Raw genomic sequence first — 13,865 nt, 5'->3', positions numbered from 1 at the left:
TGCACATTTTGTAAACTTTACAACACGATGAAAGAAAACCGAACATCTAAATAAACAACAGCCCCGCAGCGTTATATATAATGATCTATATACTTATACAGGATCCAAGAACATAACTAATAAAACCGTTTTTAAAACCCGTAAACAATTGCAGTTTATCTCTCGTTTTTAGTTTGTAAACATTTATTTAAAAAAATTGAGTAAATTAGTCCTAAAACGAAACACATAACGAGTTAGTTATCTAAAAGTGGCTCTAAGTAGCATACTTCAATGTGTTTTGTTGCATGTTTACAGGAAATGAGTGTTTAACATTGTTCTTATCGTTTAAGTTAAGGATCTCATTATATCTTTGGGCATTTACAAGTATTTCAGTTTAAATGATTTTAATGTATTTCGTTTATTTAAAACCAATATAAGCACATCCACAGTTTTAATACCTTCACCGGAAATATTTGGAAATACCAAATTTATGACATGCTTGAATGTTAAGTACAGCCATGCTAGGGTTTTCACTTTTGAAATTATTAATTTAGATGGCATTAATAAACGAAATGGCATTGAACCACAAACGAATGTTTATAAATATTTAAATTAAAATTACGAAAACCGAAACAGGCCTGAATATTAATTTTTCAGAGAGTTGAGATTCTTTCAGCTTAGCGACTACGACAATTGACAAGAGACAAGGAACATTCGCAAAATATTGCGCAATCAGATACGATAAATGCTACAAAAAACACGACGAGAACTGAAACCACTAACACATTATTGTCTTCCTCAAAATCCAGAGTTAATATCGAGCTGATCTTACAGGCCCTTGTTGAAATAGACACGTTTGGGAACGTTGCCCCGAGTTTTCTTCTCGATTTCTTGATAAAGTTCCGGTTCAAAGGTGCGCATAGTTGAAGTGTCCAATGAACACTGTTGTGGGAACAGAGCACAGGCAGTGGGCACCATGAAGCAAAGGCTGAAATTAAGAATATAAATTGTTTAACTTAAAGAAATAGTTATGGACGACTTAGCCACTTACAAACAGCCAACCATGAGGGTCTGGAAGGGAGCGTTTATCCACTTGATGCGTCTGTAAGCGGGCAGTTTCTCTAGCCTTTCCATAATCAATGGCAAAACCAGCATGCCAGGTGCCGCCATCGCAATCCTGGATATGACCACCTCACCAATTCCCTTGATGGCAGCCAATCTACTCTGGCCCACTATCTCTCCATCCTCATTTTTCACCTCAATGCCATTGAGTATCTCATTCTGTCGCATAAACGGAATGTTCACAAAATTGGCCGCCGCCACAGCCGTAAAGGGCACAAATCTCTGGAACAGCGGACTCGCCTTCTTGGACCAATAGTTTTTGCATCCAATGGCGGCTATCAAGGCCGATGTTGTGGCCGATACATATGCCACGCCCAGCTGCGTAACGCTAGTGGGCGAATTGGCGTTGCGATTCGTGTAGTTGACCACCGCATTGAAGGACTGGTTGATGAACTGCCATAGCACTACGGCCGGAACGGTGCGATAGAAGGCCAACATGCCACCGGTGATCAACATGCCGCCGGGCACCTAAAGGGGTTACACAAACACAAAGCAATTAGTTTGACTAGTCAAAGCAAAAGATAATTGTAAGTTAAAACCTTGAACACTTCATATTCTTATCAGCGAAGATCCATAAAATTTGTAAAGAGATTAGAACAATTTTTAAAGATAAATCACAGTCAGAATTAAAAACGACTTACATCTTTCGCCTTACCAAAGTATTTTTAGTAAGAACTTATTTTACTTATAAAAATCTAAAGTGAGTCTAAATGAAATGTTTAGGTCGTTTCATAATGTCTGTACAATTATATCATTTGAAATTCTTAGGTACCTCAACTAAACAAACTGACGTGTGTAATCCCTTGAGATTTCAAATTCCTAGCCGTCTAGTGTTGATTTCGTGCCTCCTCTGTATTTTTGGCAAACCATTCACTAGAGTCTTCGCCAGACGATTCTATTTTCAGCACCCACGTGCCGAAACCATCACGAGACTTGCCTGAAAACTCATGCGGCCGCAAAAGTTCTGCAGCTCCCCAGAATCCGGATGAAATGCGGAGCTATACAGCTTCATGTTGTAATGGACCTCCTCCGGTTTCACCTGTGGCGATTGATCACCTTTCCGGTACTTTTCAATCATGGTTTTGGCTTCGAGCAGTCGATCGCTGGAGAGGATTACGGTCCGGGGATCCGTCATCCAGGCGAAGTACTGAAAGCGCCCAGCAAAGGTGCTGAGATCGAAGAGGGGCTTGTCCACATCGATAAGGGCTAGGGTAGAAATTGGTAGATTTGGTTATCAATATACTACAAATAAATTTATCTTCGGGCTATCACAGAAATCCAAGACGTTAGATTTTCTTTAAAAACTTATAGCACTTTAAATATTTAGACTTATGTTTTAAGATCTGAACACCAAACTAACACTCTGATTTTTGTTGTGCACTTTTAATCTTAGTCAACTGGACTTGTGTTAGACTCTTTGAACACTGCAATGTTTTTTTTAGTGTAAATCTTAAAAGTTAAGACTTTTTAGAGCTTGATTAACTTGAATTAGTTATAACCATAGTAAGGTTACAATCTTATTTTAAATTAATTTATTTTTATTTAGAAAACACATGAAAATTTATAGCAGTGCACTGTTGGTCTTAGGTAACCTGGATTTCTGTGGCATTCCAGATAAAGTTACGATGTTAATTGATTCTTACTTGATACCTGCGACATTTTGGCAGTTGATCCAATTGCTTAACTGGCTGTAATTACGAGTGGCTTACGTAAGCAATAACTGTCAGCTGTTGCCGGTTTATTGCGGCCTGTTGTTGTTGGCTTCTCTTTTGGCCGGATTTTCACCTTATGTGCTTACCTAGGGCCGAAATAACGCCAAATGATTCAGTTTCATCCACGCACCTGATCCGCCAGCTGTTCTTTTCACTTTTTTGCTTTGTAATGCGGTTCAAATGTTCGCTTTTTGTTTTTCTTGCCGTTTTTTTTTTTGGCACTCTTCCAAATTGCAAAAAAATGTTGTTTGTTTGTCCGCTCTGTATTTGCTCTATTTGTTCGTCCGCTCGCACCCACTGCAATTACTCAATTTAGCACTTCTTTTGTCGTGCAATTTAGCGGATGATTGGCAACTAAATCGAATGGGCGAATAAATGCAAATTTTCAAATTGTTTACAGAGATGGTGAAGAAGAAGAGTGGCGGGGGTGGTTTCCCACACAAGTGTGACCGTACGCTTATCCGGTGGAAAACACCAAAGGCAAGCAGTTAAAAAGTGGTGTCAGTGCTGATTGCAAACAAGCAGTTCTTGAATATCCAAATGTCTAGATAAAGCTTGATAGCTAGATATGGAAAGAAGAATTTTTTTTTTATAAAAAATGTATCCAATATATAGCTGTTACATGCTATGAACTATATTTTTAAATAGAACGCTCATCTCCATTAGTAATAACATTTTTTAACATTGCTCCACTAGAAATGCTTTGCTTTTTCTTTCAAAAGATAGCTTTGCTTTAAATAGTTAACATAGCTGAACCGACATCTCTGATGCCATTCCTAACGGCGTGAGATTGCCATTCTCACAGAACGCCAACACAGCCGCACAATTGCAAATACGAGTTCTTTTCACTTTCGTTGCACTTCGCTCTACAGTTTATTTGGCAATTTGTGTGCTCATTCAACATCTGTGGTATTGTGCCACCGCTTCGTGGCAGCAAGATGATGAAAATCGGCGGAAAAACCAGAAGCAAAACCTGCAGATAATAATAGAAGTCCAGCTGTGCGTGTGTGTTTGTGTTGGTGTGTGATTTTGCAAAAACAAAAAAAAAAAAACCGGAAAGCCAAAGCTCACCGACACGAATACGGATGTAGATGCGGTTGCGAATGCGGATATTATCCACCTAAAGCGGATATTATCTCCAAACACACAAAATGCAAATCCTGCAAGTGTTTTGGCAACGCTGCTGTGTGGCTTCGTTTGCGGCGCCAATATCCTGGCAGTTTTTCCCAGTGTATGGAAATCGCATTATCTCTTTGGCCGGAGAATACTGCAGGAGTTGGTGGAAAGTCGGGAAAATCATTCCGTGACTTTGATCAGTCCGCATGCCGGCGACCTGGAAAATAGGCATGCGAAAATCCCCGAGATAAGAGAGCTGCGAATCGAGGGTCTGCGGGAAAATTGGCTCGACATGGGCATGAGTTTCGAGGCCGAGGAAATGCGATCGCAAAGTGTGATGGAAAGATTCACCCGAATGATCTATGCGGGCACCACCAATGTGGATATCCTACTATCCGATCCCCAGGTGCGAAAGCTCCTAACAAGTGGCGAAAAATTCGACCTACTCATAGTGGATTTGTTTCTTAGCGACGCTTTGCTAGGGTGAGTCCAAAATGGGATTTATGGGCCGTATATATATATTTAATGTTTGAAATTCTCCTCTTATAGCTTGGCCTTCTACTATGGCATACCCACCGTTGCAATCAGTCCTACTGGTGCCAATTCCTGGCTGAACAATATGTTTGGTAATCCCCAATCCTCCTCACTGGATCCCAGCAATTTCCTACCCTTCACGGAGAGAATGAACACCTGGCAGAGGGTCCTAAACTCACTGATGAGCACCTTCGAACGGTTGACCTACAAGTAGGAACTGATCTGAGTAAAACTTCTATAACTCATAGGATATTCATTTGAAGACAATTTCCTTATAGAATTTTGCTCATAACAACTACAAAATCTGTCGCTAATTATTAACTTTTCCCCCAGCTTTTTCCACCTGATCTCCCAGCAATCGGTGTACACCAATCACTTTGAGCTGCTCGTTAAGGAACTGCCGCTCTATAGAGATCTAACCAAGAACCTAAGCTTGGCCTTGATCAACTCCCATCCTGGGTTGCATTATCCACGTGCCTATTTGCCAAATATGGTGGAAATCGGAGGACTGCATTTAAGCGACCCAAACGAACAACAATTGGGAGCGGTAAGTACGTGTTTATTTTTAACTATTTATCCCTAATGTTATTTATTTTTAGCATCTTTTGTCTTTCATGGAATCAGCTCCTAGTGGGGTTATATATTTTAGTTTGGGAGCCGATGTGCAAACAGCTCAGCTGCCTCAGGAGAAGTTGGCCATCATTCTGGATGTGTTTGGTCACCTCAAGGCGTTCCACTTCCTGGTAAAATGGGAAAAGGAGGACTTTGCAGCGGACCAAGAGCTGCCGGAGAACGTGATGATTGCTGATTGGTGGCCACAGCAGGGGATTCTGTACCATCCGCAGGTCAAGTTGTTCATTAGTAGCTGTGGACAGTTGAGCGTCTGGGAATCCATAAATGGACAAAAGCCCATACTTGCCATACCCATATTGGCCGATCAGGAGGTGATGGCCAAGCGCCTGCAGCACCATGGAGTCTCCTTGACAGTTGGCTACGATTCTATCGCATATGATTCCCTGCTTCATGGAATAAGGCAACTCACCCTTAATACCAGCTATGTGGAGAGGCTGGGCCAACTTAAGGATCGACTGATCAGTAGGGATTCCTCGCCAGCCAAAAAGGCAGTACGGAAGATCCAGCTTGTTTTGGAGTCCGGGGGAGCCGACTTCCTAAAATCCCACGCCAATACTTTGAATTTTTGGAGAGCCGAGGGCGTGGATGTGCTGCTTATAATAGCCTTGGGCTTTTGTGGAATTTTAATCATTCCCTTTTTGGCCATTTGTATTATACTGAGAAAATCCTATCACAGTCAAGCGGCACAGGATCAACCTCCGTACAGGACCAACCTAAAGTGGTTGGTAGGGTTCATAGCTATGGAGAGCCGGGGAGTTGTAGATCTCCGAAAGGAACTGAGACACTCAGAAGAACGCGATCGGCTCAATCCCTATCGGCTCGGTCCAGCTCTTCGAGCATGAGTTCCACGTCGCCAAGCCCATCGACAGCGTCCACCACCCCGCTGGACCTGACTCCACCGCCTGCGATTCAACTCCTCGGACAGGTACCGCCACTGCAGCTGTACGTGAATCACCAACGGATAAACTCAGGCGATCGAAAGACATCACAGGAGGAAAACGGAGAACGAAGGTTCTCATAACGATATATCTCCCGACGAATCCTATAACTAAAACTTATGGTGGGTCAAACATCAAGAAAGTAAGTTCTCTTTTCATTGTCTAAGGAGTACCTTCCGAGCCCGCGTCACAAAAAATGATCCACCCTTAACTAATCCTATAAATATCGACTAGTATTAAGTGTAATTTTTTGTTGTTAATTGTGGATATGTGAAAAAAAATTTCGTTTTTTGTTTAAATAAGTTGTAATGTTTATAAATTGTACATAATTTTGAATGATTTTGCTTTTTATAAATTTTGTGTGAACAAAAGTTTCGATTTTAAACTGAGGATATATATGTATATATCCAACCAAGTATAACAATAATTTGGGTATTCGAAATTGATTTATATTGCTGATATTATGGTCAGAGCTCATTGCCGCAATCCTTTTCAATTAATATTTCAATTCAAAGACTGAACAACTACTTTCGTATACCCCTTAAAGGACAAAGTTAAGCTTAAAAGACACAATAATTGCGGTTAAACTGCAAGGGTTCAGCTAAAAATGCATCTAAACATTGACAAAATGTTAATGTCCTGATTGTTTATTTCAAAACGAAGTTACCGACATAAATGCAATGGTAAATTTATTATTGGATCTACATTTTGTACAATAGGGAAACTATTTGCAATTTTTGGTTCGGTTTAGTTTGCTTAAAATACTTAAGATAAGAAATATTTTATAAAGCCATGTATGAATTGTTGAATAAAATATAAAATAATCCCCAGATCTAGGAATGCATTATTTTATTGATATATATATAAACGATTTTGAATGTTATTTGTAACGAATGTTATTTGTAAAATGCTAAGGTAAAATATTGTTTTTGATCCGCATAATAACACGTTACTTTATTAACATACTACTATTTAATAATAAATAAAAAACTTTAATAGTTTTGCCTTCATACATGTTTAAACTCTTTATAAATTTCCATATTAATTCAGTCCTGCAAGTCGGAATTATAAATTAAGTTGCCCTCACATGCTAATCACTTATTTGTGCCACATCTTTGTTTGAACTCTCATTGTGCTATGACAAATTCGAAATTCTTTTAGTTGGCAAAGAACAGTTAGCGTTAATTATGGTTTCATACGGCATTTCGGGGGCAAGAGGCGTGTCTAATTAGTTGCTAATGGCGGCATGCTTTGATGTGCATGGCGGCGTGTGCACTTCATTTAAGCCGAGTGCGGCTCAAGTGTCTCTGAGGATGTGCCGCGGATGTGAATGTCACTGCGGATGCTCCGCAAAGGATGGCAGGATGCCAGGACGCAAGGATGCCAGTTGTTGCAGCAAATTCACCTGTTTGCATTCATCAGTCCGCACACGTAGACAAAAGGCTAAAGGCAAAAGCAGGTGAGTGGAAATTTTCGGGGGCGGGATGTGAAATTGTGTGCCCTGTGGGTGGCACTTCCCCTTCTGGCTTTTTGTTAATAAAACTGTATTTATGCCCGTTTGCCCAAGGTAAGCTACTGAAGAACCCTGGGAGGAAAACATTGGCAGGGTTAAGTTTCCTCTCTTCATGTGCATATTTTTGGTTAGACATTGGAAATTCGATATGAAAACCACAAGTGACACGACACGATGGCATTCCCATGGCATAACTCCTCATCTCAAAGGCTTACGGAGGTTAATTCTGGGTGGGCATGATCTGAATGGAGAATTAATAGTGCCTCACAAGTCATGTGTGTATAGTGGTTGAGATCCAAAGTCAGATTTTTTATACAAGAATTCCTGGCAACATTTTTAGAGGCAATTATATCCGAAATAAGAGTGGGGTAGCATTTTTTGAATATAAATATGTGTCGTTAAGGACTAAAACATTAATGTTTAATATGTTTTAATTGGGTAACTTACCAAATTAAAAATAATTTTCAAAATCTAGTTAATAAAGTTTTTTTTTCTCTTTTACAATAAATAACTAGTTTGATCATTAAATTGTGTAAAATTTAATGAAGAATGAAATATGTTAGTATTGAAAACACTCTCACATTTGTCCTTTTAATCACGATTTTTTCGGTTTAAAAAATTATTTGTCAGCTTTTTTTACATAAGCGTAGACTTTATAACTATAAAGGCCATAAAACCTCTAATTTTAACTCGCTCTTTGCAACGCAAGTTCAAGCCCCATCATAGGCGGGCGACTTCTGCTCTGGGTCGCTGACAGCTTAGCAAACCGACAGTCCGATTTGGTGTCCCATCAAAGCCCCACTTGTCACGGGGGCCACGAGGATGGCAAAAACTTGGGATGGGGGCCAACTGGAGCGGAGGCCACGGGCACGACCGCCAGTCGCGAATGTCAACCGCAAGAAGAGCAGTGGAGTCAAGTGAAGACTTCTCGCATTGACAGGCGGCCAGTGCAGTCGGCCACAACATGAGCTTATGAAAGGGGGAAGCGGTGGATGTACACAGAAAGAAAATAAGCTATACACTTCGGGAAACCAAAAAAGGAAGATCGCTAGAAAATACTTTGGATACGTACTTTACACGTTGATAAGGGATTTCTTTAACCTGAGAAATGCTTAAATGATTTATGAAGTCCACACCTTTAAACTATACATCATACATATACCAGAGAATACCATTGATAATCTAATTTATATTTGATTTCTAAATTGCAAAAACAACATTTTTTGTAAATAATTAATTTATTATGGACAATGCAAAGGACAATGTACACTCATAAAAAAAAAAATTCTAAAATTTAGAAAAAAATTTGCCAGCCTATTAATCAATGTGATGAAAGTTATCAAAAAGTTGTGCTATAAAGATGTATAGCGAACTATATCCTCGAGTTTTTCACTTCGATTTATGTATACAAAATACAAGGTTAATTCGCCAACACAATTAGACTTAATAAAATTATTTTTTTTATTGTATTAATTGTTTTTAATTAAATTAAAACCTAACGATTGCTGTTGTTTTTTTTAATTTTACAATTATAATTCTTAGTTCAATAAAAACCATTTGATTGATATTGTTTCTTCTGTAAGAACTTTAAAAGTTCAATAATACGTTGTTATCTTCTTCTTCTTATTTATAAATTAAGGGAACTTTTTTTTCACAGTGCAGTAAAAGAATTTGACATTCCGAGGTCTCGGGTTACGGCCATGGGAACAGAAAGAGTTCGAATTGGCTTTGGGTTGGCACAGGGGCTTCCCCGCCCCGTGGCCCCCATCGCCCATTAGCACCGCTGTCAGAGATCCCATGGGGACATGGGGATCCGAGTTCATTGGAGAGGACGAGGGAGACTGGAGGCCTGGCTGGCATTGGCATCAAAGGCCCACCATTTCCCCATTGACAGAGCTGCCGAGTTGTTGTCATCATCTGTCGTCCACGGGCGGCGGCTCCTTTCAGTTCCTTTGAAGTCGGGGCAACAAAATTAATTGCATGCTACACAAATCCCTCCTCGGCCCATCTGGCAAACTAAAAACTAAAAACTCTAAATCAACAATCGTCATAACTATAACTTTGTGCTGGCCCAAAAGGAAGAGGGTCAGGCGGTATGTGCTGTCAACATGCTGCCAGTTGCTGTGCTCGCTTCATTTCCCGCCCCTCGCTGTATTCAACACTTTTGTTGGGAACACACTTGACTCTTGCCATGGCAAATCCCAAGCAATACACTTTAAAAAATTTACAATTGCAAGTTATAATATTGCGCTATGAAATTTGACCTTTAAAAATAATTTTAAAGAAGGTATATCAAATCATTTTCATAATCCATTTAAAATTTTTTTTAAAATAAAACCTATTGAATTTGTTTTTGTTTTAACTTTTTACCAAACAGACCTATAAAAATGTCATTATAGTTAATAAAGCTTTTTACCAAAAGCATTTAAGTATAGTGTTAATTTGTGGAAATAATAACTAATTGTTGTACGGATATTGAAGAATAAAAAAAAATAATATGGAATATATCAAAGTTTATAATTTCAATATTTAAAAACTCGAAATGGAATAAAATATAAAAATAAATTTTGTACAGTGCCCGTAGAACACGAACATATGCCACTCCCTCATTTGCCTCTCATACGGAGTTTCCGGCTTTTGTGTGCATTTTGCACTCTGTTTCAATTTAATTACTTTCGAGTTACGCAACCAGGAAAGGAAGAAGTTTGCATGGGATGTAAATGGAGCAGTAGCCGAATGATTTAGATGTCCGCACAGTCTTCAATTTAAAATTCATAAATCACAAATTAAATTAATTGTGAGGCAAGTCCTCAGTTGAAATCCTCGACAAAGGATAACACAGTTGTTAAGGCGAGAGCCTCCAGGTTTCGTTTGCACAAAATTTGCATTTATCGATTGGAGGAGTCGACGACAGGTCCAAGCAGAGGCTTTTTCTGATTTCTGTTATATTTTTTTTTTTTGCTGTTGTTTTTTGGGTGACACACAAAAAATAACAACACAATTTGCATAAACGTCAACAGCAGCAGAAGAAAGCAAAAAAAAAAAAAAACACACAAAATGTGGCAGCTGTTGCTGCAGCAAGGAAAAACAACATCAGAATAAGTAAGTAGGGGGTATATACGGACAGGATAAATCGGGGGAAAAGATGGGATGGGAGACCCGATTTCAAAGTTAAGACAGGAAAGCCTGTTGTCAGTTTTATGAGCTGAATCAAAGTCCAAAAATATCCAATTACTGCAAGTGGGTTTGCGGTCGGATTATCTAAGAAATGTTTAGTATATATGTCGAATATAAATTCTAAAATAAATTTAAGAAATAATAAACTGAATGCTACCAAATGTTAAATGGCATGGTTAAATTGTATGAGCTAACGAAGCTTATTTGCATTTTGAATGGAAAAATTATTTAAGAAATCTTTCTGAGTTTCTTCGTCTAGCAATGTTTCGGACTGCTAAATGTACAGCATATAATTTAAGGGTAAGGGTTTGCACAAGAATTGAAAGGACATTGTTTCACCATCTAAAAACTATCTAACTTGACTAACTAATACAAAAAAAGGGACAGATTAAATAATATTATTTTCTAAGCTCACATGAATATATTTGTGATTGAAATATTTAAGATTCCTTTTGCCATACTAGCCATACTAAATGCATAATTAAAACACAGAGATGCACTCAGTTGCAAACACACAGTTTATTACTCCCCTGCCGACTTGAAACAAGTATGCTGGCCACATTCCCAAACTTTTCCAACAAAGTCTCCTTATGTCCCTTATTTGAGTACCAAAAGTCCAGTTTTGTTGACCAAAAAACCCTTCTCCAGGTTTCACATGTCTATTTTTCGGCATAACTTTATTGTGGCTGTGACGGTTATGACTCTTGTTGTTGCTCTTGTTGGCAACTTTAAAATGCATTCGAACATGGTTAAAAGTTGTCCGTGGGTCTATGGGTGTGTGGGCGTTCAGGGGGGGCGTGGCACAGGGGTGGCGAGTACAGCAGGGAAATGTATCCCATAAGGAGTAGACCAGAGACAGAACAGAGCGGAAGGCACTTCCTGTGAATGCTTGAGTGTGTGTGTGCTCCTTGTGCATCGCTCCTCCGTACTGTCCTGCCTCTATATCCCCGTCCCGCTTCCACACCCTTTGCCCTCTCACTCGCACTCGCACCGCTTGGCCCGTTGCAGATAAGAGGCATATACGCTTGTCAAGATCTGCTTTGATGTCTTTTTCATGTCCCCGACTTGGGTGCGGCCCTCTCCATGTCCAATTGCTCCATCTCTGCACGGTGGAAAAATGTTTAGCTTTGAAAAAAAATATATATTTTTTGTCTTGATTTCACATATGCTAAGCACTCCCTACAAATTTGAAATCTAGAAAGCTTCAGTTCAAATAGAAATTCAAGTTTCGAGTACTTGAAAAGAATATGTCCTTGAAATTAATTTATTTAAATGTTTGTTTATTTTAGACATTTTTACATAAATTTCATTTAAAGTATTATTTTTATAAATAATATTTAACGCCTAAAAGACATGTAATTTTAAAAAAACTATGTGGAGGCAAGAAAATTGCATAACTTTTAAAAACATTTTCCGTCGACTTTTTAAAATTCTGTCCATTGTTTATAATATATTTATTGACCGAATTTCTTTGTTATTATGTGTTACTAAATTTATTTTTAAAAATATTATGAAAATGATTAATGAGACAAATGAGAGAGAATTATATTACAATGTTATTGCTACTAAGTAGATCAAAAATAAATTGTAGTGCTTTAACTTCTAATTTGCTCTGTGCTGATATAACTTACTTGTATGAAAGCATATTTTTTCACAGTGTACGCCTCTGTTTAGCCTTACAGCTCTTGTACTCTGTGTGTGGGTTGACAACAATTAAAAAGTGACGGGCAAAACAAATCGGCAAGAAGGGGTGGCAGGTCCACCAAGCTAAGTAGCAGCAAATATACAAAAAGCAAAATCTCTTTTAGGAGCATTTCAATTGCCTTTTGTTTATGCGAGAGATTTCCATTTCCCCCCGGCCAGCGCCCTCGAATTCGCTTTGAAGTCAAGCATTTCCATGGTCCGCCACGGTGTGAGTAAGTTTTATTTTTGGTAGCAAAGAAATTTTATTAGCAAAAGGGTTGGGAAAGCGCTTTGAAGTTCAAGTGTAGGCGCAGCAGCGGCCCCATTGATATATTTATTTCCACACACAATAATTTGCTTTGTGGCCGTCGCAAATTGAAATATCGCATCAATTTGCCATGCCGCCGTCGCGCTTTGTAATAAAAGTAAATAATAATTTAATAAAAAGTCAGAAAAAAACCAGCCGCAAACTACAAAACGAAACACCGAAATGCGGCGCAACAAAACGAAAAAAAAAAAATCGAAAATCGAGTGAGCAAAATCAACCATTAAACGCTGCCGGCAAAGAACAAAGCCGAAGCAACAGACCGGCAAAAAACCGACAACAGCTGGCCGAAAAGCGAAAAAAGCAGAAAGAGTTGCTCGTTCGAGGGGCGGCAATAGCACCCTCAATATGTCAGTTGGTCGACAGCAGCCCACCATCGCATCGAATCTGCCGCGCATGCGCAGATTCTCCATGTGTGTGGTTTTCAGTGCTGCCAATTTTGAAAAAATTACCCGAGTGAAAAAAAAAACCTCAAACTATTAAACTTATCAAAAATATTGTAATTCGAAAAAAACAAGTTATTCATTTAAAAGCTCCACAAACTTAATTTAAACTAAGTTATGTTTAAAAATAAATAATAAATTAGATATGCCAATATGTTAAGCAGTTTTAAATAGTTTTTTGAGTTATAATATTCCACTAATGTTTGACCATATAGAATTCTTTCACTTACATAAAAAAAGGACAATTTGGCAGCACTGATGAGCCCGGTTTGAAGTCGCCGGGATGCCGATGCCAAATTGATTTGAACCAGCTCAAGAGCTTTCAGCCAAGTTGATAAGAGCAGCAATCCGACAGCACCGTTTTGCTGTTATAGTTGTGGGATTTATCTTTGTACACACATCTATAGAGTAAGATCAATATTAATCCTTTAAAATTGATCATCAACATAATATAAATTATTTAAAACAAATGTTTAGTAGTTAAAAAACGTTTGATTAGTATTAGTTTTAAATTATATTATGCTATTTAAGTCTGGCGTACTCGAAGCATTAAAATCTTAACCAAGAATATTAAATATATATAATATATTTAATGCAAACAACAACATTATTTTAATAAATTATTTTTAGTCATAAGCTAGAATAACACAACTTTTTTACAATATTTCTCTGTCGAGGTTGTGAGCATAA

The 13,865-nt window shown here is 38.4% G+C and overlaps 2 protein-coding genes and 1 long non-coding RNA gene across 3 annotated transcripts; 1 reads left to right on the top strand and 2 right to left on the bottom strand.

Annotated features, from left to right (window-relative positions):
* Positions 1-163: 163 nt before the first annotated feature.
* Positions 164-3,270, bottom strand: LOC128257826 (sideroflexin-2). Its single transcript, XM_052989036.1, has 4 exons — positions 2,745-3,270; positions 2,039-2,307; positions 1,031-1,569; positions 164-967 (listed from the first exon to the last, which is right to left on the bottom strand). The coding sequence occupies exons 1-4, from the start codon at positions 2,758-2,760 to the stop codon at positions 808-810; spliced, it is 984 nt and encodes a 327-aa protein (XP_052844996.1). The 5' UTR covers positions 2,761-3,270; the 3' UTR covers positions 164-807.
* Positions 3,271-3,556: 286 nt separating this feature from the next.
* Positions 3,557-6,812, top strand: LOC128257823 (UDP-glucosyltransferase 2). The gene is given in 6 exon segments (XM_052989033.1): positions 3,557-3,983; positions 3,986-4,412; positions 4,479-4,673; positions 4,797-5,010; positions 5,063-5,807; positions 5,810-6,812. Coding segments are annotated over 6 exon segments (1,908 nt in total). The 5' UTR covers positions 3,557-3,964; the 3' UTR covers positions 6,118-6,812.
* Positions 6,813-8,110: 1,298 nt separating this feature from the next.
* Positions 8,111-8,798, bottom strand: LOC128257435 (uncharacterized). The gene is made up of 2 exons (XR_008267867.1): positions 8,620-8,798; positions 8,111-8,516 (listed from the first exon to the last, which is right to left on the bottom strand). It is a non-coding gene; the product is annotated as an uncharacterized LOC128257435 (long non-coding RNA).
* Positions 8,799-13,865: the final 5,067 nt, after the last annotated feature.

This window comes from Drosophila gunungcola (assembly GCF_025200985.1).
Source record: "Drosophila gunungcola strain Sukarami chromosome 3L unlocalized genomic scaffold, Dgunungcola_SK_2 000002F, whole genome shotgun sequence".
NCBI lineage: Eukaryota > Metazoa > Arthropoda > Insecta > Diptera > Drosophilidae > Drosophila > Drosophila gunungcola.
Note: the sequence above shows the minus strand (reverse complement) of the source record. Positions and strands in the feature narration are given on the sequence as shown.

What these genes read in the sequence shown, in the direction of transcription:
- LOC128257826 (XM_052989036.1), bottom strand. An exon ending in GCGGCCGCATGAGTTTTCAG is followed by an intron (nt 1,570 to 2,038) that starts GCAAGTCTCGTG and finishes TAACCCCTTTAG; the next exon opens with GTGCCCGGCGGCATGTTGAT. An exon ending in ACCCTCATGGTTGGCTGTTT is followed by an intron (nt 968 to 1,030) that starts GTAAGTGGCTAA and finishes TCTTAATTTCAG; the next exon opens with CCTTTGCTTCATGGTGCCCA.